General features: G+C 49.8%; 2 protein-coding genes across 2 annotated transcripts; both read left to right on the top strand.

Annotated features, from left to right (window-relative positions):
* The first annotated feature begins 1,238 nt into the window (after positions 1 to 1,238).
* LPAR5 (lysophosphatidic acid receptor 5) lies at positions 1,239 to 8,504 on the top strand. The gene is made up of 2 exons (XM_015873169.2): positions 1,239 to 1,672; positions 7,085 to 8,504. Exon 2 carries the CDS (start codon positions 7,212 to 7,214, stop codon positions 8,322 to 8,324), a length of 1,113 nt encoding a protein of 370 aa, XP_015728655.1. The 5' UTR covers positions 1,239 to 1,672; positions 7,085 to 7,211; the 3' UTR covers positions 8,325 to 8,504.
* Positions 8,505 to 17,402: 8,898 nt separating this feature from the next.
* Positions 17,403 to 18,984, top strand: LOC107318865. Its single transcript, XM_015873179.2, has 2 exons — positions 17,403 to 18,103; positions 18,191 to 18,984. Exons 1-2 carry the CDS (start codon positions 17,403 to 17,405, stop codon positions 18,579 to 18,581), a joined length of 1,092 nt encoding a protein of 363 aa, XP_015728665.2. The 3' UTR covers positions 18,582 to 18,984.
* Positions 18,985 to 22,189: the final 3,205 nt, after the last annotated feature.

Below are 22,189 nucleotides of genomic sequence, written 5' to 3'. Positions count from 1 at the left end.
AGTTTGGAGTAACCTACAAACCGACTGAGGGTGCACTCAATCCCCTCATCCCGACCAAGAAGAAAAACATTACACATGCGAGTTAACCCCTTTTCTGTGCTCATCCACATCTGTCCACACAGTGAGGTCTGAAAAGCATTTGTGCTCATCCATCCCCTCTAAACCCAGCTGCTGCATTGGAGCTTTTCTTTTCTCTGCTTATCCTTCCAGCATTGCTGTGCTCCCAGCTCCTGCTTTCCGGCACGGCAGGGCGTCAGGCATGTTGGGATCTGCAGCACTGGGGTGTAGCCCCGGAAATCTGGTCCTACCTGCTGTCAGCTGGGCAGCAGTGGGGAATGACGGGGTACCTTCTCTCCCCCTGTAAGCCAAGCCCTCGAGGGGCGGTTGGGCCCAGAAGCAGGTTGTTCATGCTATGTGAGAGCCGCTGAGGTGAGTGATCCCTTGTGGGGTGAGGGATGCTGTGGGGCTCCTCTGACACTAATGGTAATGGCTGGCGTGTGTGTGTGCAAGCAGTGAGGGGTGAGAGGGAGGGGAAAGGCCCTGCAAACAGCAATAGGGACTTTTTGCAAAGGGGGAAGCCCCTGCCCCAGTTATCTGCAAGCCTTTCATGGTACAGAGCCATGACACAAACAGCCATGAGAACAAAAATCCCAGCAATGAGGAAGTGAGAAAGGAGTCTGGGTTGAAAGAGAGAGACACTAAAACAGGTGAGATCAGCATTTTGGGTGCCACCGTCCCCTCTGAGGGTGTACAAGCAGCAGAAAGTTGTATATTCCTCATTGCGCCGCTCCCTGAATGAGGCAGAACAAGGGGCACAGGGTGTGAGAAAGTTAAACACGGGCTGTGCCAGCTGACAGGTGGATGAGCTGGGAGCCCAGGGCACGGCTCCTTGTGTTGGGACAGCAGGCAGCAGCTGTCCTGGGGAAGGACGTGGGGAGTGGGGAGTGTCCCATGACTTCCATTCTCATCCGGTGTGCTAGGAACTGCAAAGCAAAAGCAAGTCACCAGGAAGCAGCTGTGCCAGGCGGTACTGAGTCCCCTGTGTCCTGCTACTCCAGCCTTCGTGCTCTGCTAACACTGCGCCTTCTAAGGACAGGGATGCTTGTAGCCTTTGCCTTCTGCAGACACTGACACCCCTGCAGAGCTGGGTTATTTTGGGACCCTGCCGCTCACAGCCTGTGTGCCTGCACAAGCTCTCACTTCCCGTATTTCACTTCAAACTTCTGTCTGGCAATACTGTAGGGAAGGGGATGTTGTACTTTTTCCTCATCAGCTGTGGGGGTGGCCGAGTTAGCATAGTAGCAAAGAACAACTATCTGGCGTTCGGACCTAGCACATGCCTCCTCAACTGTGAGTGCACCTGGGTGTTGTTCTTTCACATTTGCGCTTACTGTCATAGGATCATGCTTCAAAGTTCATGCTTTGTGGCCAGAATGAAGTGTGTCAGGAAGTGAGAGAGAGGAGAGATGAGCTGCAGCTTGCAGACATAGAGCCAGCTGCGGCACAGCGGGGACAGCCGAGATTTGGATAAGCAAGTGCCCTAAGAGCCTGCTAACTCGTATTGTGATTCAAGCTGCTGTCCTGGTGCCCAAATGAACCAAAAACTTTTGCTGCGGCAGAACCGATCAGACACCAAGCCCACATGCACCCTTGGCTTTTCTCCTACAGAGAGGTAAGTGGGACAGAGGCAGCTTGCTAGCTGGATGGCACAGGTCTGGGGGCTTGGAGCACATGCTGACACAGATGACTGTAGGGTATCCAGAGAACCCTCTACACCTCTGCAGTCACAGAGGTGAATTGAGTGGCAAATCCCAGAGTTTACTGAAACTTAGGCTTCCTTGGGGTCCTGCAATGCTAAGAGTGTGGGGAGCCTGCAGAGTTTGCTTGCCATGTTGCCTGCACTGGAAGTCCTCTTCCACAGGCCCTTAGGGGGCAAGGATGGGTGATACCTCTGCAGAGCTGCAGTGCCAGCAAGACCCCATCTTGTGGGTTGTATAGGTTTGAGCCCAGTCTTGAATGCTAGCTTCCACTATTCTAATCACCGTCATAATCTAATTTCATATTTAGAGAAAGAAAGGTGAAAATTAAGGCTTAGATACCACCCAGAGTGAGTAAAAATAATTCATAAATATTCATAATCATCTACCAAAAATCTGCTTCAATTTCTAATTTCTATGTGGGTTGTTTTTTGAAGTCTAGCACATTCTTTGTTATTTATTTCCTCTTGGCAGCAGATCTACTAAACCAGCTTGTGCAATTTGTGTTCTCATCTGCACCACTCTACTCTTTTGCCACTCAATTCTGTGTTCTCTGCCTGCATCCACAGGCAGCTTCAGGGTGCACCAGGGATTACATGACAAATCACTCCCAGAGACAGTGACCCTGTGGCATGCTTGGAAAGATTTTCTAGCTCTCTTTTTTTCACCTCATCTCTCTACCCCGCACATAACTATTCTGCTCTCATGACTATGGAGTACTGTATCCAAGTTGGGACCCTCGGGACAAGAAATATTGCAGAGCTGTTAGACCAGGTCCTGGAGAGGGCCACAAAGATGATCAAAGGGCTGGAGCACCTCTCCTGTAAAGAAAGGTTGAGGGGAAGGTTACTGGGGAGGCTCATAGCCTGTGGCTTGGACAGGTACAGAAAGGGTAAAGAACTGATTGGATGGCTGGGCCCAGAGAATGGTGGTGAATGGAGTTAAATCCAGTGACTGGTCATGAGCAGTGTTCCTCAGATGTCACTACTGAGACTCAACCTCTTTAATATCTTGATGATCTGAATGAGGGGATTGAGTATATCTTCAGTAAGTCTGCAGATGATACCAACTTAGGAGGACATGCTGATCTGCCTGGGGGTAGGAAGGCCCTACAGAGGGAACAGGACAGGCTGGATCACTGGGCTGAGGCCAATTGTATGAGCTTTAACATGGTCCTGCACTTTGGCCAGAACAACCCCAGGTAGTGCTTCAGGCTTCGAGCAGAGTGGCTGGAAGACCAGTGCAGAGGAATAGGACTTGTGGGTGTTAGTTGACAGCTGGCTGAACATGAACCAGCAGTGTGCCCAGGTGGCCAAGAAGGCCAATAGCATCCTGGCTTGTATCAGAAGTAGTGCAGTCAGCAGAAGCAGGGAGGTGATTTTTTCCTCTGTACTGAGCTCTGGTGAGACCACGCCTTGAGGATTGTGTTCAGTTTTGGGCCCCTCACTACAAGAAAACACTGAGGCCGTGGAACGTGTCCAGAGAAGGGCAATGAAGCTGGTGAGAAGCCTGGAGCACAAGTCTTATGAGGAGCAACTGAGGGAACTGGATTGTTCAGGCTAGAGGAGGCTCAGAGGTAACCTTATGGCTCTCTACAACTGCATGAAAGGATATTGTGGGGAGGTGGTGGTCAGCCTCTTCTCCTATGTAATGATGGATAAGGCTAGAAGGAATGGGAAGGTTTGGCTTGGATATTAGGAATATTTCTTCTCTGAAAGAGCTGTCAGGTGTTGGAACAAGCTGCCCAGGAAGGTGGTTGAGTTGTCTGTCCCTGGAGGTTTTCAGCAAGCATGTGGATGTCATACTAAACAACATGGTTTAGTGGGCAATACTGGTGGCAGGTAGATAGTTGGACTAAATGATCTTAGAGGTCTTTTCCAAACTTAACAATTCAATGATTCTATGATAAGTTGGGCTTGTTCAGCTTGGAGAAGGTCTGGGGAAACTTCACTGCAAGCTTAACAAATATAAAGGGGGGTTATAAGAGAGACATCCCATCATTTAAAATGTCTAAGGCCAAGCTGGAAGGGCCTTTGAGCAGTGTGATCTAGTGAAACATGTTCCTGCCCATGGCAAGCAGCTTGGACTAAATGATTATTAAAATCCCCTCCACCAGCAAACCATTCTACAATAAACAATTCTATAATGCTGTGGTACTTCATTATTTTTGTGGTGTTAGGTAAATAAGGCTCAGGTAAGGGACTGTGAGGAGAGAAAATACCAAGGCCCAGGCAGAGTCATCTCATCTAACCTCACCTCAGGCATGCCTGCCTGTTCCAGCCTCCATAAGGAAGTATAGCTAGGGTTTTCCATCCTGAGCAAGGAAAACCCAAGTCACAAACTCAAAGATTTGTTGTCACACAGCTTTTTTTGCTGCCTATGACAAGAGGTGCTTGCCTTGGGGCTGACTTGTACCTCATCTTCTGCTGGTGCCCTGACATCACAGAGCAGCCTGGCCCAAAGCCATTGGGAGCACCTCATACCAGCCAGGGCCCTGAGCAGCTCCTGAGCACTTACTGGAGGCATGTGAATCACTGTGGTCCCTATAGGGTGGTCACAGGAAGGTGTATGTGGGAGGGGGTTGTGACACATTCACTTTAACTGGTTTCCAGCCTGTTTACCAACCCTTTATCATCATGTTTTCCTCTCTCTTCACATAGCACTGCCCCCATCTCACACCTCTACCAGCAGCTCTTCCTCCCTCACCAGTGTTCCTTCCTTTTAGTTTCTTCTGCTCCTCCGTTGCAGAAGTTTCTTACTGCGTGTGCATGGTTGCTTGTACGTCCACGTTATTTCCCATGCTCCCCACCAGAGCAAGAACATGAGTAACAAATTCATTGTCTACCTGAAAGTGTGATAGGAAGGGCTGTCTGCAGTTTGACTCTTTTCTGTCTCTACTGGGTGAAGGGCTGTGGGCAATTTGCAGTGTGAGGTAAGACGCTTCCTTCATCTCTCAGGCCACCTAAGGCCAGCTGCCAAATAGGAAGTTCCTTCAGGATTTTGAGCATCTCATCACATGGATGATTCCTGTAGCAGAGCACTGCAGTGAAAGTATCTCTTTGGTTGCTTTGCTTCTGTTGCTCGTTCGTGTTGTGCTACCATTGCCTCCATGCACGGCTGATGACTTGAGACCACTTGGCGACTTTTACATAGAGCAATGAGTACTTGAGGCTCTTTTAGAGATATCCACAGTGAATGTGGCTTGTGAAACATTAACCATCAATTGAACTAGTTCCATTGTTTCTGCCTCCCTACCACCAGCCTGCTATATCAGGAGATTTCCTCTTCAGTGACGAGCAGTCAAAACAGTACCTCTAGTGCTCTGGAGAGGAACATTCTGCTCCCACAGCTTCCTCTTTTCCAAAGAGGAATTGCATCTTGTGCTGGGGCTCTGACACTGATTGCAGTATCCATTACGTCAAATTTGAGGCTATCACCCTATCTTTACTAACATCAGCATTAGTCTCTAGTAAATCTCAGCTCATGGATACTTGCTGCTGTGCTTCTATCCACCCACAAGAAAAAAAAATCAAACGCTTTCAAGAAAAGAAAAAGAAATCTGTTTCTCACACTACCAGTTCAGAACTCCGCTATCTGGTGTCTCAAAGGCTTACAGGCTAAATACATAAAGAAAGAGCATTCAGAAAAAGGAAAAGATGATGGCAAGTAGAAAACCCAACAGATTTATTACACTGCTGTTCCTGACAGGAAAATCTGGGAGATTTCCATGGCTGAAACCTTCCTTGAGGGGAAATCCATCAAAGGACTGTCTGTGAGCAAAATGCTGTTAAGAAGGGTTATAATGCAGTATGATGAAATAAGCACTTAGTAAATCTCTGAAACCACATGGCTCTTACCCCAGTGGTCTAAAAACAACAACTTAAGGAGTGACTGCACTGTTCTTACATTATTCCTTCATCATCCATTATTTGAAACAATACTCATAGGTAAACCACTGATCTCACATACTATGGCCTACACTTATCTATTGCATTGTTTAGAGGCATTTCTTGAATAACAGCTGACAAAAATGGTTTGTCTATGCAGACAAGTTGCCTTCACCTGGCTGGCTGGACTGGGCACAGGTGTTGGAGCAGGATGTGTTTTTTCAAGGAGCCTCAATCTCACTCAGTTTGTCTCAGTTGAGACACAGTCCCTGGTCTATTCAGTCTGCAGTCATTACAGAGTTTCCATTCTAGCAGTCAGTGTGTCTCCCTTGAGTTTGTGTTTTTGAAGCATCTAATGGTTGTACTGAAAACCAACAGCTCTAGCATATTTGCCTTTTCTTGTCGGATCATTTTATCCTGTAAACCTAAGCAAGTTTACAACACAAAATTGTCAATCATTTATAAAGAAAGGTGAAAGCCGCTCAAAAATATCTCAACAATACAGTAGAAGTACCTCTAAGAATGCTGCTTTGGAGGTGGACCTGTGCAATGACACAGAAGGATGTCAGGCGATCTGATAACTCTCAGCTTGTCATCCCTGCTCACTCGGTGTTTACATTGTCTAACACATGGACAGAACTGAGATGAATGTCCTGGTCCCATTTGCACTCGCATTCCTAGAAAATATGAGTCAAATTGCTAGATTTCCCTGGCCCTTTGCACCTATCTACCACAGTTCATTCATTTTAGTCAAGCCCTTAGCTGGGATTCAGATTTACATGGGTTATTTCACTTAAGAGAACTAGGGTGGAGTTGAGTCTAGTAGCAGTGTCATTCTTTTTATCTATAATCAATGTACAAAGTCCTGTTTTTCTGATACAAAATGACCATGAAGTTATTATCTTTTAAGTTCCAACCAGCCAGCATTTTTTCCCTCTATGTGTGTGCCCTCTTCTCCTCTCTCCCTCCCCCCTCCCCCTCCCCCTCCCTCTTCCTCTCCTCTCCTCTTCCTCTCCTCTCTCCTCCTCTCCTCTCCCTCTACTCTCCTCCTCTCCTCTCTTTTTCTCTCCTCTTCTTCACCATCCTCCCCTCTCCTCCTCTCTCTTCCTCTCTCCTTTCCTTCTCCTCCCCCTTCTCCTCCCCTTACCTTCCCCTTGCCCTTCCCTTCTACTTTCCATGCATTCCTTTGCTCTGTCCCTTGCTTGCATGCATGTGCTCACAGCACTAATTGAAACAATGTGCATTTTCTGAGGCATGTGCAAGATTCTGCACAACTGAATATGTTGTCTGTTTTCTGTATTCTGCCATTTCATCTCTCACTTTTCTACTGTGTATTTTACTCATTCTGTTTCTTTATGAGTTCTTGCAACAGAAGACAATATGGTGGGATTTTGATCTTGAAAGAGTTTTCCCCTTTCAACTTAACTTTTCTTTCTGCAGATGAAGAGAACAACCTGTCCACAGCTTCCTTGAGGAATGACTTCTCTCAGTGACATTCTTTGGGCCTCCTTAGATCTCCAGTTGCCTCAGCCATCCCACTGAGATCCTCTCCTTATCCCTGTTGGGTATGTCAGCTGCCAATGTGTCTCAGCCATGCAAGGATTACAGCTTCTACCACAAACTCCTCCTGCCTGGCTACATTCTGATATTCATCACAGGCTTGACACTGAATGTGGTGGCCCTGTGGATATTTGTTCGCTACCTGCGCCTGAAATCAGTGGTGATGATCTACATGTTCAATCTGGCCATGAGTGACCTCACCTTCACCCTCCCTCTACCACTGCGGCTCTACTACTACTTCAACCATGAGTGGCCCTTTGGCAACACCCTGTGCCAGGTCTCTGGCTCTGTCTTTCAGATCAACATGTACGGTAGCTGCATCTTCCTCATGTGCATCAACCTGGATCGCTATATTGCCATTGTGCACCCACTTCGCTGGCGGCACCTGCGGCGCCCCAAGGTGGCCAGGCTCCTTTGCCTGGTGGTCTGGGTCGTGATCCTTACGGGCTCCATCCCCACAGCCATAGTCCATAAACAAAACCACTGTGAGTCACATAACCAGACTACTTACCTGTGCTTTGAAAGCTTTAGTGACGACATGTGGCAGAAAAACCTCTTCCCTCTGGTTATCCTGGCTGAAATCCTGGGTTTTCTCCTGCCTCTGACCTCTGTGACATACTGTTCTATTCAGATCTTTCGGGAGCTCTGTCAGGCCAGACAGCCTAAGACACTGCGGCAGCAGAAGACAGTTCGTCTCCTCTTGGTCAATCTGGTTATCTTCGTCATATTCTTTGTACCCTACAATACTACTCTGGCTGTATATGGTTTGATAAAGGCCAGGGTGATTGATGTCGAGAAGCAAATGCAGACCTTTGTGCGTGAGGTGCTAATTGTGACAATGATGCTGGCCAGTATGAACTGCACACTGGACCCCCTGATCTACTATTTCAGTACCGAAGGTTTCCGTAACACCTTTAAGAAACTGCGTCGGGGACAAACCTGGCACTCGGATATAGGGATGATTAGGAGTCAGGTTGTGGAACAAAAGTCGACCCGAAAACCTTCTGCCTCAGCAGAAAAACAGTTACCATCTGAAAACATTCACTGTCCCAGTGAATCTGTGCCAGCACTTCCTACTACAGTATTTTTGAATGGCCCTATTGAGGACTCGGAAATTTAACCACAGAAAGCTCCATTGCTGAGTTTCAGAGTGGCCCATTCAATCATTACATCAAGGCTGTGGAAAGCAGCTCAGTGTTACTTAGCCAACTCAGAGAGCAAGGCAGGCTATACGTGAGTGAATGTGGTGAGACAGAGCTGAAGGATTAAAAGCTGTTTTCAATAAACACAGATACATTGATGACATGGTCCCAACTTGATTCTTTTGGTACAGGAGTGTAGTGCTCTTGCAGAAAGTAGATCCCTAACTGCACAGTAAGTCACAGACCTTAGCAAAGCAGGGTCACCAAATGTGATTGTGTAGCGGTATGCACACACATGCAGCACAGTGACTACACATTTCCCTCAAGCAGAAGAGCTTGGGGAACACTAGCACACTTGAGAATACAGCCAGCATTCACAATGGCCCCAGAAAAAGGAAAATGCCAGTACTGCTGGCATATCTGAAGAACAGACTGACATTTGTGCTTCGCACTTTCTTGTCACTTGACTGCAAAGTGATTGATTTCAGGTCTGGGTGATTTTCAGAGTCAAAGAGAAATGATGTCACAGACTGAGGTTGCAGTGAAGTGTATTTGCTTGCACTGTTTGTACAAGCTTCTCAGCGCACACTGTATGCTAAAGCCATATAAATCTGCCCAGAGGGGAGAGACCCAGTTGTCCACTGGTCTTGTCAGAACCCCCCATTACTCTCTCCTGCTTGTGACCAGTGGCTGCCTTCCCACCAGCACTTTAGCTGAGCCTCTCTTTGGTTTCCAGCATAGCTCAGATCACCCCAGAGCTGGTTTGTTGTAGTATATATGAAGATGGGGTTTGTTGTTGATGCTCTTATAAAGAAATGATTAGGGAAGCTGGTGAGAAACGTTGTTCAGAGTTAAGTCCATATGCTTGGACGACCTTCTGAATTAGAAATATGAACCACGTTTCAAGTCCCTGCCTAGTGACTCCTGGGTAGAGGGTACAGATTGCAGACCTGCCCTGGTGACAAGGCAGATCCAAGTTCATCCCAGGAAGTCAGTGCGTCAGCACTGGAACCAGGCCTGGAGCAGTCACAAGGGTCAGCCTCAGGCCAGTGAGTGCAAGACAAGCCCACAGTGACAAGGCCTTTCTTGTGCAGCACCTCCGGGCATCCAGAGCTGGGCTAAACAGAGATTGCTCAGAGCCTGTAAGTTTGCCATGTATGAATGAACTATCAGGTGGCCAGCGCCCTCCTCTGAAGGAGGCTGCTCACCTGCCAAAGCTAAAGCGTGCCCCCAGACACAGAAAGAACATGGGAAAGCATCGTCTTCTCTGGTAGCTTCATTCTGAAAATAGCTGAACTATTTTTACCTGGAACATTTTATAAATACACCACCTCCAGGAGAGGAAATTTTAGCTCAAATATTTTGACAAAAATTATAAATAACTGAAAAACCGGTCTCTTAATGGATCTTATCAAATCATTTAGCGATAAAGAAGGCGGCTGGCCATTCCACATGCAAGGGGTATGTTTCTGAGTTTGGATATCCAAGAATTTTCTATGATTGCTATATGTAGTGCCTGGTCCCAGTGTAGGCTGCATTTGCATTTTAAACCATTTTCAGCTAAATAAGCTGAAAAAAATGGCTGCTAAATAAGTTGACTGCTTCTGCACTATTACCTTTGTTGGACTGAAGTTTTTATTCCATCATGTGGTGATAAGGAAGAGAACATGCATGCAGTGTCCCAGTGAAATGAGTCACTAGTCCTATCTTGCTTTATAGCTTCAACTTCGTGAGTATAAAACAAACAAATCTGAAAGACCTTGGGAATGATGGTGCCTAACTCACCTATTTAAATACAGCTTCTGACACAATGCTGATTGCTACAACACGGAACAGCTTGAAAGAGTGTGTTTAAAACAGCAGAAACCAGGAAAACACACAATACAGAGGTATTCAAGACAGAAATGTTAAATGGGAATATAATTTCACCAGAGCCCTTTCAACCTGTACAAATGCCTCCCTATGTCCTACTGCAATCATTGCTGAATAAGTATTCTTGGCGAGTATGCTATAGGGAAAAGATGCCATTCGTTGCTCCCCTGCACTCTGTGTCATTTGCAGATGTGCACATAAAACAAATGTCTCCTTATCAAGGAAGACTAGACAAGTGAAAGGTCAGAACGATGGCAGATGAGAACAGAGTGCTTATTTCATATGGATTGGAGAGATTATCTGCAAAAGTGCTTAAGTATGTTTGGATTTCAAGTCTTTTGCCTTCCAGCACAGATATGCCAGTCACTTTAGGAAGTGCTTTCTTGTTTGGGCAATTTAGGAACACGTTATTATTAGCACTAATTGTAATCCTAAACGTATTCTATGCTTTCTGGAAATCCACTGACAATCTGCATTCTGTAATTCAACTTAAAAACAACAACAACAACAACAAAAAGCTTCAAAAATCCCAGCAGAAGCCACACTTACTCTCCAAATGCATCTTGTTACTATGGGTGTTCTTTGAAGCACATCCCGGTTGTGCACCTCCCACCACTTGGTGTCTCCCACCAGCAAAATATCTATGTTACATTACAAATGCCCTTAGCAACTTGAAAGCTTGGGTGCTTTCCACAACAGCTCCTTCTGTGGGAGTTGAAGCAGATGTCCTCCAGAGGTCCCTCCAACCTAATTCATTTTATGATTCCCTGTTCTTATGCTGCAGGTGTTGACTGGGGAATCACAAGCAGGGGGAAGTGTTAGAAAGAAGATAGAAACCCCCACCCCACCATTGAATCCTATGACATTCTGGTTGAAGGCTGCACAGTACAGGGAGAAGCGCATCACTTGTATGTACAGTTGCTCCTGGTTGCTCACACACCTGCAGCCATAGCCCTCAACTCTGCAGCTGAGAGCAGGCACCTGAAGCTCTGTATTTCGTGGGCTACTTTTGAAGCCTTTCTTTAAATCTCTTATATTCTACAGCGCTAACAGAGTCTCAGCAGAGGCCAGGCAACCACTGTGCAGATACTGCAGAACATCCTGCTGACCGAAACCAGCTCAGGCTTTCCTTGCATTTCCCTATGTTTCCTTATCATCCACTGCCTCTGCTCTCACACTGCGAGAGATCTTTGAGCACAGACCACTGTTTGTTTGGCTGGCATAGTATCTTGCCCAGTGGGAGAGCAAGCTCTAAAGGTTTCTCGACAAGGTAAGAATAAAAAGAACGGTAATAACCAGAAAACTTGCTATGCTGGAATTGGTATGCTAAAGCTTAACACAGCTGCCTGTGCTTTAACCTGTTTAACTCTGCTATTGACAAAGGATGGGGAGCTAGTAACACACCCCTGCCCTCAAATGCCAGCCATGAAATGCAAGCTGTCACTTTCCACGTCAGCCCCTGAAATGCAAGGGAAGAAGAAAGCATTCTCCTCCAGGCACCAAGGGTGGAGAGGAAAGTTTGAACTTTCCACCACAAAGTGAGGATGAAAGACTTCTTGTGACACTGGAGATTAAAAAAAAAAAAGAGAAAGAATAGGTAAAAATGCAAAGCAAAGAAGTAAAGGCATCAGTGAGCTACAAAGCAATCTGACACTGCATCAGGGGTGGACACAGATGACAGGACCAAACCCTGGGAACAGCGTGACACCAGAACAGCCTGTCCCGGCATCATGAGGACAGCTGCAGGGTCCCAGCCTCCTCTTTGCCTTCTCAGGAGTCTGGGAGCGCTGCGTGGGTGAAACATGCTGAAACCAGCATAGCCAAGGGTCTTTGTCAGGGGTCGGGACTTGCCATATAATGAATGATTTGTGATAACGCCAATAGTGTCGTTTCCTTCCAGGACTGCCACCCTGCCAGCTCAGGTTGCCCAGGACCCCATCCAACCTGGCTTTAAATACATGCAATACTCTCTCCGCAGCCAACAGCGGCCCCTGGCGGCGCTGGCACACGGTGCTCGAGGCTGCTGAGCGAGGCCAGGTTCCCTGTCCTGTGTCGCGACACGGCGTTGTGTTCGCGTCCTCCTCCTCCTGAGCCCTCCTCGGGGGCAAGCCAGTAGAAATGGTAATAACAGCGAAGAAGCTGCGAAAGGAAGAAAGGAAAGGTGCGAGTGCCTCTGTCCCAGGAGTGGAAGGGGAGAAGAGGAGCTCCCTTTGTTGTTGGCACCCGAGTACAGGATGAAGAACACAAACACAACGTCACTGCGAAGTCATCTCGTCCATCACGTAGATCTGCACGCGCATCTTCCATAGGGCTTTCCCAGTCCCAGCCCCATCAGTGCTGGGTTCACACCTGTAGGGAGTGCTGTTCTCAAGGGAAACGCGCACCAAGGAGGCGGTCGAGCGCTGCGCTTTGGGTCGGGAAAGCCACAGTTGGTTTCCTCCCATGGGCTCCTCAGGCAGAGGTGTCACGGTTGTCCTTGGTTACGCAATGACAGATTGTTCTCTTCACCATGTCCCTTCTTTGTTCCCCCCGGCAGGAAGAACACAGCTCGCAGAGAGGGCTAACGACAAAGAATTAGCTATTTGCTTCCTTTTTTTGCACACACGGCGTCCAAATCTATTGGCTTTTTTATTGCACATATCCAAGCTCCGCTCTGCAAATAGAGCTACTGAGCTCCCCACGCTTTACTGTAGTGTTTATTATGACTGCAGCCTTCACGCATTTGAACTCAGTCAGTCCACCAGAGGCCCGTAAGCTGATGTGGTATTATTACTGTTTTATAAGCAGGAAGCTTGGGAGCTAAAATGTATGTTCTGAAATACCTCAGATGCTCCTTTACAGAGTGATATATAGCACATATACATCTCCTGTATGGCACCTACAAATTCCAGACACAAGTACAGGACCAAAGCCAGGCAGCAAACCAAACTGCAAGGCCTCAAGTGGAGAGCTGCTACCAGAAGGGTCAGGAGAGAGTTTTCTTCTTCAGCCTGGAGAAGAGAAGGTTGCGGGGTGACCTCATTGCAGCCTTTCAATACCTGAAGGGAACTTACACCCAGGAGGGGAGTAAACTCTTTGAAAGGGCTGACAATAGCAGGACATGGGGAAATGGATTTAAGTTAAAAGAGGGAAGATTTAGGTTGGATGTTAGGGGGAAGTTCTTCACTAGGAGAGTGGTGAGGCCCTGGAACAGGCTGCCCAGGGAGGTTGTGGATGCCCCGTCCTTGGAGGTGTTCAAGGCCAGGTTGGACGGGGCCCTGGGCAACCTGATCTAGTAAATGTGTATGTTTGGTGGCCCTGCCAGGCAGGGGGGTTGGAACTACATGATCCTTGAGGTCCCTTCCAACCTGGGTCATTCTGTGATTCTGTGAGAGTGATGGCTGTGTGCAGGGCTGCTGTACAGCTGTTGAGAGCAGGGAGCTGTCATGGCAGCTGATTAGGTAAAGTCTGTCAGATAGCTGTAGTTGTTATCCATGCATAGGCAACATTTTGAAAGTAGAAGCATGAGAGGCTAAAAGGCATGACAGGTGGCTCTGTGTCATCCTGCACTTTGTACCTTCACAAGTTGGGAAAGAGCAAACCGCTGGGTGAGACACCGTGACTTACCAGACAAGGAAGAATCAGACAGGAAAGTTCTATAGCCACTTCATTTACAACTGGCTTTTGTTGACTTCAGCTGTTTGGGAGTAACTGCCAGCAGCAATATATCCTCCATCTGATTAGCAGATCATTGCCACCGGGAGGCTGACATGGACTCTTCAAAAGGAAGTATACAGACTCATACTTTGAGTCACTTCTGAAGCTTGGGAGGGCCCCATCACACACACGTTTCCATTTTGTTCTCTTCAAACCCACTCCTGAGCTACTTGCTTCCCTCCGTACTGCCCTTCCTCTTGTTGCTGTCTATACATGCAGTCTGAAAGCACTGAGAAGGTGATTTCTGCCAGGAACACAGTTTGGCTTCCCAGGAACACAAGCACATGGAGTGAAGCTGATAGTACTCTCCTTTTCCATGTCTCGCTCTGTCCTTGGGCTGAGTTCTGCAGTTTATTTTAGTATTATTTAAAACTATAATACTAATTTAAAAAATATAGAAAAAGTAGTTTCCTTCTGGCTCAGATTTAGCACAGAGATGGTTTTAGTGGTCTTGAGAAACAACTTCCTCAGAGCTGACAGCTGGATCCCGCCGAGCTTTGTGCTGCTTTTTCTGCCTGCAGGGCTGAGCAGGGTGGTGGGTGGGGACCTCAGAGTTGTTGCTGGCAGCTGAGTGTTGTGCAGGGGACTCGTCCTGGTTGGTGTTCTGGATTGGCAGTGTTGTCTGTGAGCATGCAGACCCTGGGGGGGAAATATATTAATCAATTAAAAAATAGTCTGAAAGGAGCAGACAAAAGCTCTGTGAGCTGCTGGGGAAGATGCTTGTGCTACTCACTATAGGAGTGTTTTGAGATGGTAACAGAAGTGACCCTAACAAGAACACAGTGTCTTCACAGTGCTGTTTCTGTGCTTCGATGATGCTAGGCAAAATGTCCAAAATGATGTTTTGCTTTGTTTCCTTGGATCAATGCCGCAGCAACGGATGCTTTTGGAACCTGAAATAGGGCTTTGCTTAAGGCTGAACCTGCTAATGGCTGAACCTTGGAGCTCACAGCTTCACCATCCAGCAAAGCTCACAGGCACCTATTGATGTTCCCTGTCCTGAACCAAACCTGCACCAAACCCAGCCCATGTTCCTTCCCCACATAACACAAGGAGTGATTCCAAGGCTACCATTTTGAAGATACACCCTCTCGGAATCATAGAATAATGAAACTAAAGAACATCTCACATTGAAATTGAGTGACACGGATGTTTTGTTTGTTAAAGTTTTTCATCACAGATTACTACAAATCACTACTCATAAAACAAGCAGGTATTACAAGTTACAATTACCAACAGTAAAGCAACTGTACTTACATTTGTGTCTGTATATATCTATATAGCCTATATACCTACATATGAGCCTGCAGTCAGACAGGTGTTGCTAGTGAGAGTCTACTCTATGCAGGAGATCTCGAGTGTAAAAATCCCTGAAGGGGAAGCGCCGAGTGAGGCTCCATTTTGTGTAGAAAGCAAGGTTTTGTGTGTGTGCGTGAGGGACATAAGGGGGCACAGGACAACGCCACCTGGAGCAGCTAACAGATGCTGCCGGTCTCTGTTTTTACCTGGAACAGCCAATAGATGATGCTGTTTTTCATTTTCTCACACTACCTTTTGCTTTCCCAGACTGTTTTTCTCTTTTGCGAGATAGAGCATAGATGTTTCCTGTTCCTACTTTCTCAGGCTGTTTTTCACCTTCCCAGACTACTTTTCCACATTCCCAGATAAGTTTGTTGTCGCTAGTACTTTGTTTTATTTTGTGGACTAGCTTTGGTAGGGCTGCTTTGTTTGACTGTGTTTTGGGGGAGGGGGTTGGTTGTTGCTTTTTTGTTTGTTTGTTTTTTAAACTTATCTAGGGTATATTCCTGGCTGCACTTCAGGAATGCCCACTGTGCTTCCCAAGGGTGCTCCCGACTCCTAGGCCAGTGCTTTCCATCTTGACAGACATTTCCTTCTATCTGTACTTTTCCCATTATACCCAAGTCACTTTTATGGCTGCTCCCACAAGAGCAGAGCGTGAAGGAATTAGGAAGAGATGCAGCACAGACCCCAGAAACACCTTCCCCTTTTTCACACACACAAAACACTCTTTCTGTTTTCTCTTCCCCCATCCTCCCCTCTGCATTGCCACTCTACTCCCCCCCACACACAAAAGGGAGCTGTAAGATCTGATAACCAAAGGCTTTAAAACAGATGATTATTGATCTATTTGGTTCCTTTTCTCTGTGACATCACCAAGGAGCCTAGGAAGGAAGAGGATTAGAACACGGACACAGGGAGGGATTACCTCCTGCCCGTGAGATGGATCCTTGAAGATCCCTGCGGACACCTCCTGCCAGTGTGAATCTGCCATGGGCAGCTGTGCAGAACACAGAGCTGGGGAGACACAGCTACCAGACAAAGGGACCGCACCTCACAGGGCCCTGCAATACGGACTGTGGGGGACACAGGGCTGGTGCTGTGCTCCTGGCAGGGCTGGGCCCACATGGATGAAGCATGGATGAGGCCACTGCTCAACAAAGTGGTGGTAGTGGCCTTCTGGGGAGGAAACCATAGAATCACAAGTTGGTTGGGTTGGAAGGGACCTCAAAGCACATCCAGTTCCAACCCCCTGCCATGGGCAGAGCTGCCACCCGCCATATCAGGCTGCCCGGAGCCCCACGCAGCTTGGCCTTGAGCACCTCCAGGGATGGGACATCCACAGCTTCTCTGTTCCAGTGTCTCACCACTCTCTGAGTAAAGAGTTTCCTATTAACACCTCACCTAAATCTCTTTTCTTTTAGTTTAAAGCTATTCCCCCTTGTCCTGTTGCTGTCAGGCCGTGTAAAGTCAGTTTCCCTCGTGTTTATAAGCCCCTTCAAGTACTGAAGGCCACAGTGAGGCTTCTGGAGACTTTCACCTCCCCAATGGTGTCAGCTCTCTCGGCCTTCCTGAAGAAGTGAGCACAGCCCAAACAGCCACTGAGGAGCTCGTTGGCATCACCACGAGCTGATTACGCTCAACACAACAGAAGCACAGCAACGAGCCTGGCAGACAACCCCAAAGATGGTGGTAATCATGTTGTGAATTAAAACTCATCCATGCACTGCATGGCTCCTACAAACCCACCGCAGAGCCAAGATGGTGGCAGGGCGGTGTGATGGGGCTCAGCGCAGGCTCCACCAGGGCCAGGTGTGAAGGTACAGCACCGCGCTGTGGTGTGGCTGGGTGGGTTTATGGACAGGGCCCCAGCACCAGGCGCTGCGGTACCACGGGCAGCACGGCGAGGCCGGGGCTGGGCTGGCTCGGAAGGCAGCCATAGGGTGAGGGAACTAAGCCGGGCCGGGCCGGGCCGAGCTGAGCGGGGTCACGCTCTTAGCGCGGCTATTATGGGATGGCGAGGCCCGGGGGAAAGGGGGGGGAATGGGGGAGGGGAGGGCAGGCTGTGGGTATTATGGGATGGCGAGGCCTTCTGCGGCGGGGGAGGGAAGGGAGAGCCGTGACTATTATGGGATGGCGAGGCCTTCCGCCACCGGAGGGGGGCAGGTGGGTGGCAGGAGTATTATGGGATGGCGAGCCATTCTGCGGCGGGGGGGGGTTATTATATTATGGGATGGGGGTGCCCCACGAGGTGGCGGCAGCGGGAGGGGGAGGATGCGGTTATTATGGGATGGCAGGGCCCTTTGCAGCCAGAGAGTGAAGTATTATGGGGTGGCACAATTCCCAGCGCGTGTGCCCGGGCGGCTATTATGGGATGGCGCTGTACCTACTGCCTCCCTGCGAAATATTATGGGATGCAGCAGGCAGGGGGAGGGGAACGTTATTATGGGATGCCTTGCGCAGCACGGGGCGGGGAGGGGGCTGCAGCTCCGGCCGTCGTGCCTGGGGGCCCACAGGGAACCCCCTGTCCCCGCCGACCCCCCTCCCGTCCCACCGCGGGGCCCCTCGCTCCCTCCCCGGCCCCCCAGCAGTTCACAGCCCATAGCGCCGGCGGGGTATTATGGGATGGCTGCTCCCCCTCACCCCCCCCACCCCGTGCGGGGGTGCAGGCGTGGGGGGGCGGTTGCCATGGAGCATTTCCCGTAGGTGGCTATTATGGGATGGACTCGCCTTTGTGGACTATTATGGGATGTGTCCGTTGCCGCAGGGTGGGGCTGCCCAGAAGGGCTGCGGGGGGCGTGATGCTGCCCGGCCAGGATGGACGGACCCCGGCCGGGAACGTGGGCATCCCGCCTGCAGGAGAGCAATGTGCCTCTATCAGCTGGGAAAGGTGAGGAGGAGAAGGCAGCCCTTCAATAGAACGTCGTGCAAAATGAGAGGTGCTTAAGCGCCGGTCCCAAATGCATCTGTATTTAAGCAAAGAACTTGCAGCCCGTGTGTCACAAAGCTGGGAGCTGGCAACTTTGCGAGGAAGCCGTGCTTGTGCACGCTGCAGGGCAGGAGCCTCCCTCAGCCTCTTTGGAGCAGGACTTGGTCGTGGCTGTTGCTGCCTGCCCCGGGCCAGGAGTGCTCCTGGTCCTCCTGGCACTATATGGCTGTGCAGAGCTCCAGCTGCCTTTGAGCTGAACGTGGCTCACAGCATCACTCAGAGCCACAGCGGCTCGGTGTCGATGAGAATTACAAGGAAATGCAATGCCTCTCCCCACCATCGGGGTTTGAGTCTCTCATGTTCTTCCCTCAAACCAGCCCGACCCTGCTGGCTCTGCTTGCTGGCAGGGTGCTCATACCGAAGTCCGGTGAGTGTGTAGCCTCCAGGCTCACCTGCACCGAGCTGGGTTTTGACAGCACACACAAACTTTCATACAGGACACAAAAACGGGTATCTCAGTGCAGTCGAGGCAGCTCTGAGCAGCAGGCCGGTCCTGCAGTCCCACTGAGACAGTGCTTGCATCTTCTCCCACTGGATCCTACTCTTTGCTTCAGGAAGAGCTGAATGGGGCCTCTATGTAAGGCATCTTAGGGTAATGGGCATTTAAGACTGATATTAATAAGCAACTTTGGGTGTTGCTTTCAGCTTTCACTATTCACTGTATACACAATTACAAGTTAAAAAGTCACATTTTTACAATTGTGAAACCTTTTCATCTTAATTAGCGCTTCTAACTTCAGAAAATAAAGAGTGGAAGTAAACATGGAAAATTCAAATCTGAATATCAGCAGAGTTCTGGGTAACTGAAAAGAGAGTTGTGATGGAAAATACTGAGCAACCCTCGCTATAGGTGTCAGCACCAAGTATATCCGCAGTGTGTGTTAGAACGAGCAGACAAGCGCAGTGTGCACAGATAGAGATCAGCACTTTGGATTTACAGGGTGCTGAGCGTTATCCCCTCCTCTCTCCCTTCCCCCTCCCCCACCTCATATCTCGCTATGAGCACTGCTCCATGCAGCATGTGTACTCCCCTGGCACAGTGTGCTCCTGGCTGCAAGGCTGTGCCACACACCCTGCCCCCTCCTCCTTCTGGCAGCAGTGCTCAGGAGCAGTGCAGAGTGACGTCTGAACGGCTGTTCTCCCAGCAGCAGAACACACGCAGAGTCATGCTGGTGTGCAAGCAGTCCTCAGTGAGGTGGCCATTACTGAGACAGGGTCCTCCAGTGACACTGATGTGTTCTCAAAAGAGAAACACGAGTGGCCTATTTGATCTATCTTGCGTTGATTCCCAAATGTTCTGTGTGCATATGTTTCTGCAGGAGCAGCCCCTTGGGTATAGTGGGGGGGTGGGGGGGGAGTGGTTGCTGCTTCTCCACAAGAAGAGGAGACAATGTCTTTTACTTCCATTTCTGACACCAAAGCGACTTCTATTGTGTTCAACAAATAAGTTCATGTTGCTTTTTAAAATAAAAGCCAGACAAAACAGAGTGTGGGGGGAGGGGGGGCGAGCAAAGGGGAAAGCAGCAATGAAAATGGATCATTTCAATTGCCTTCACTTGCCGTGGAGACTGCAGAAATATGGAAAAGAGCTCAGCTGTGTTGGAGAAGGCTTGAGGAACTTCCTTTGGCCGATACTGAGGACACAAGTTTGTACATAGAGACAGACTTTGGGACAATAACTGAATACTGAGTGAAAGGTTGACTTGGTTTCTTACAAATTTCAAAGTAAAAGTTGAACCTGAGAGTTTGACCCCCTCCCCTCTCGGGATGATCTGGGACTAAATTCCCTGATAACACCAGAAAAACAAAGGTAAGGCTTCTCTGAAAGTCCTGAGATCCTCAGGATCATGGGCAGGGACTGCAAGGCCTTGGCTCAGGGTTACAGCATCAGCAATCTGACAGGGAGAACCTGCAGGGCTGCCAAGCAGAGCTTGCTGTCACTGGGCTCACGTTGATGCAGACCTGCAAAGAACAGGTAAGGAAGGAAGGGAAATGCACCTACAGCAATTAAGGGACAGCATCACGTTTATGGAAACATCAGATGATACTGATTTTAGAAGACTAAAATAAGTGGATTCATTTCCACTGAGGCAGTACCGAGGTGTCCTGGCAGCATTCAGCTCTTGAAACCATTAACATGTGTGTGTTGTTTACTGGGCACGATAGACGCTACCAGCAAACAGCCAGAAGCCAACAAACTGACCTCCACGAGTGTACTGTTGCACCACCAGCAAGCTGTTGTCATGGTGCCTTATCTGTGCCCTACACAGGAGAGCAGGCCTGGGCTGCCCTCTCTATGTGCCTCAGTGTCTCTGAAGGGCTGCTGGTGTTCACAGCAGCGAGACACCCTGCAAGGACCGTAGTGCGATGTGCTTGGCTCTGGGTCTAACCTGGAGGGACATGTCTGTGCAGTCCAGCGGGATGTGGGCTAATAAAGGCTGGTGCTGGGGGCAGAGTGAGAGGGTGTCCTCGGGAGCAGGGCTGGGATGGAGTGTCATGGTGCCTTTGGGTTACCTGGCCTGGTGAAGGGATGTGAGAGCTGTGGGAGCATCCAACAGCAAGGTGAGTTACATTGTAGGGATCCTGTGATAACTGTTTCTTATGATCTTGTTAGATGTTCGGTTTAGTTGGCCCTCACGGGCAGCTGTCAGTGCACAGAAGGAAGACAGGAGTTGTGCTGGGGTCCGTGTGAGAGCTCCCAGCCTGCACACCGCTGTTTGCAGTGGCACGGTGTTCTGTTGCACTTACCTGTGCATAGGTGTGCACAGTGCAGCCCTTTACTGCTGCCTGTCCTCTGTAGGGCTGAGAGAACCAACGCAATGCAAAGGGACAGAGGACAGGGCGGCACCTGTGTAAGGCAAGAGGTCAGAGGGCTGTGTAGGCAGGGTTGTATTAGCAGGGCTCCATAAGCACACGAAGGAACACAATGCAGTTGGGCTCCACACCGCCCAGCCCATCTGTGCTAGCGGCACAGGGTGTGCATGGAGGAACGGCTGTGTGCATGGGCAGCGCGGGATGCTGCGGCGGTGCTCCAGGGGAGGAGCCAGCAGACACTGACAGCCATTGTTCATGGGCTGAGGTGGGCAGGGCTGGGTGCCCGGCGAGCTAACGGAGGTGCCATGGGGCGAGCGGTGCCATACAGTGACCATTAACGGCACGGCGACGTGTGTGCAATTAGGGCGTACGGGCGAGGCGATGGTGCCAGGTGTAGGGCAGCAGCAGGGCGCAGAGCAGGGATGCCCCGCATTCCTTTAGGACGGGGACAGCTTTAGGGCGCTACCACGTTGTGCACCTCGCGTTACATCCCCGACGTACGGTCCAGCAGCGGCAGAGGTCACCGGGAGACCCACACTCAGTGCAGCCGGTGGCTGCTTGACCCGGGGGACCGTACCCGGTGTGAGCCGGGCGTGCGGGCTGGGACACCTGGGTGAGCTCTGAGCTCTGAGGCCATGGCGGTGCCCCCCGCGGCCATGGCGGTGCCCCCCGAGGGCCCGTCCCGCTGCGGGCGGGGCGGTGTCGGAGCCCCGCTGCGGGTATTATGGGATGGCAGGCTGGCCGGTGGCTCCCGGCGACTATTATGGGATGCCTGCCCGCGCAGGGGGAGGGGAGAACTATTATGGGATGCGTGCCCGGGGTGTGACTATTATGGGATGTGGAGGGGATCGGCTGCTTAAACCCCCAGGAGGTGTCCGTGGAGGGGGGGGTCCGGCGTGGGTATTATGGGATGCCGGAGCGAGGGGTTAGAGGTGGGGAGTATTATGGGATGCTCCCGATGGGGGGGGGGAGGGAGAGAAGGACCCGAGGGGGGATAGAGGGCGAGTATTATGGGATGCTGGGCCGGGCGGCGAGTGGGAAGTTCTGAGGGGAGAGTGAATATTATGGGATGTCTCGGCTGGGGGGGGTGTTGCCGGGGATACGGGGGCGGGGTCTGTTGCCAGGTTCACGGGGTATATTATGGGATGGAGGCGGGAGTGGGGTGGAGCCTGC

Source organism: Coturnix japonica, chromosome 1 (assembly GCF_001577835.2).
Source record: "Coturnix japonica isolate 7356 chromosome 1, Coturnix japonica 2.1, whole genome shotgun sequence".
Taxonomy (NCBI): domain Eukaryota; kingdom Metazoa; phylum Chordata; class Aves; order Galliformes; family Phasianidae; genus Coturnix; species Coturnix japonica.
This window is presented reverse-complemented; position numbering and strand designations above follow the sequence as displayed.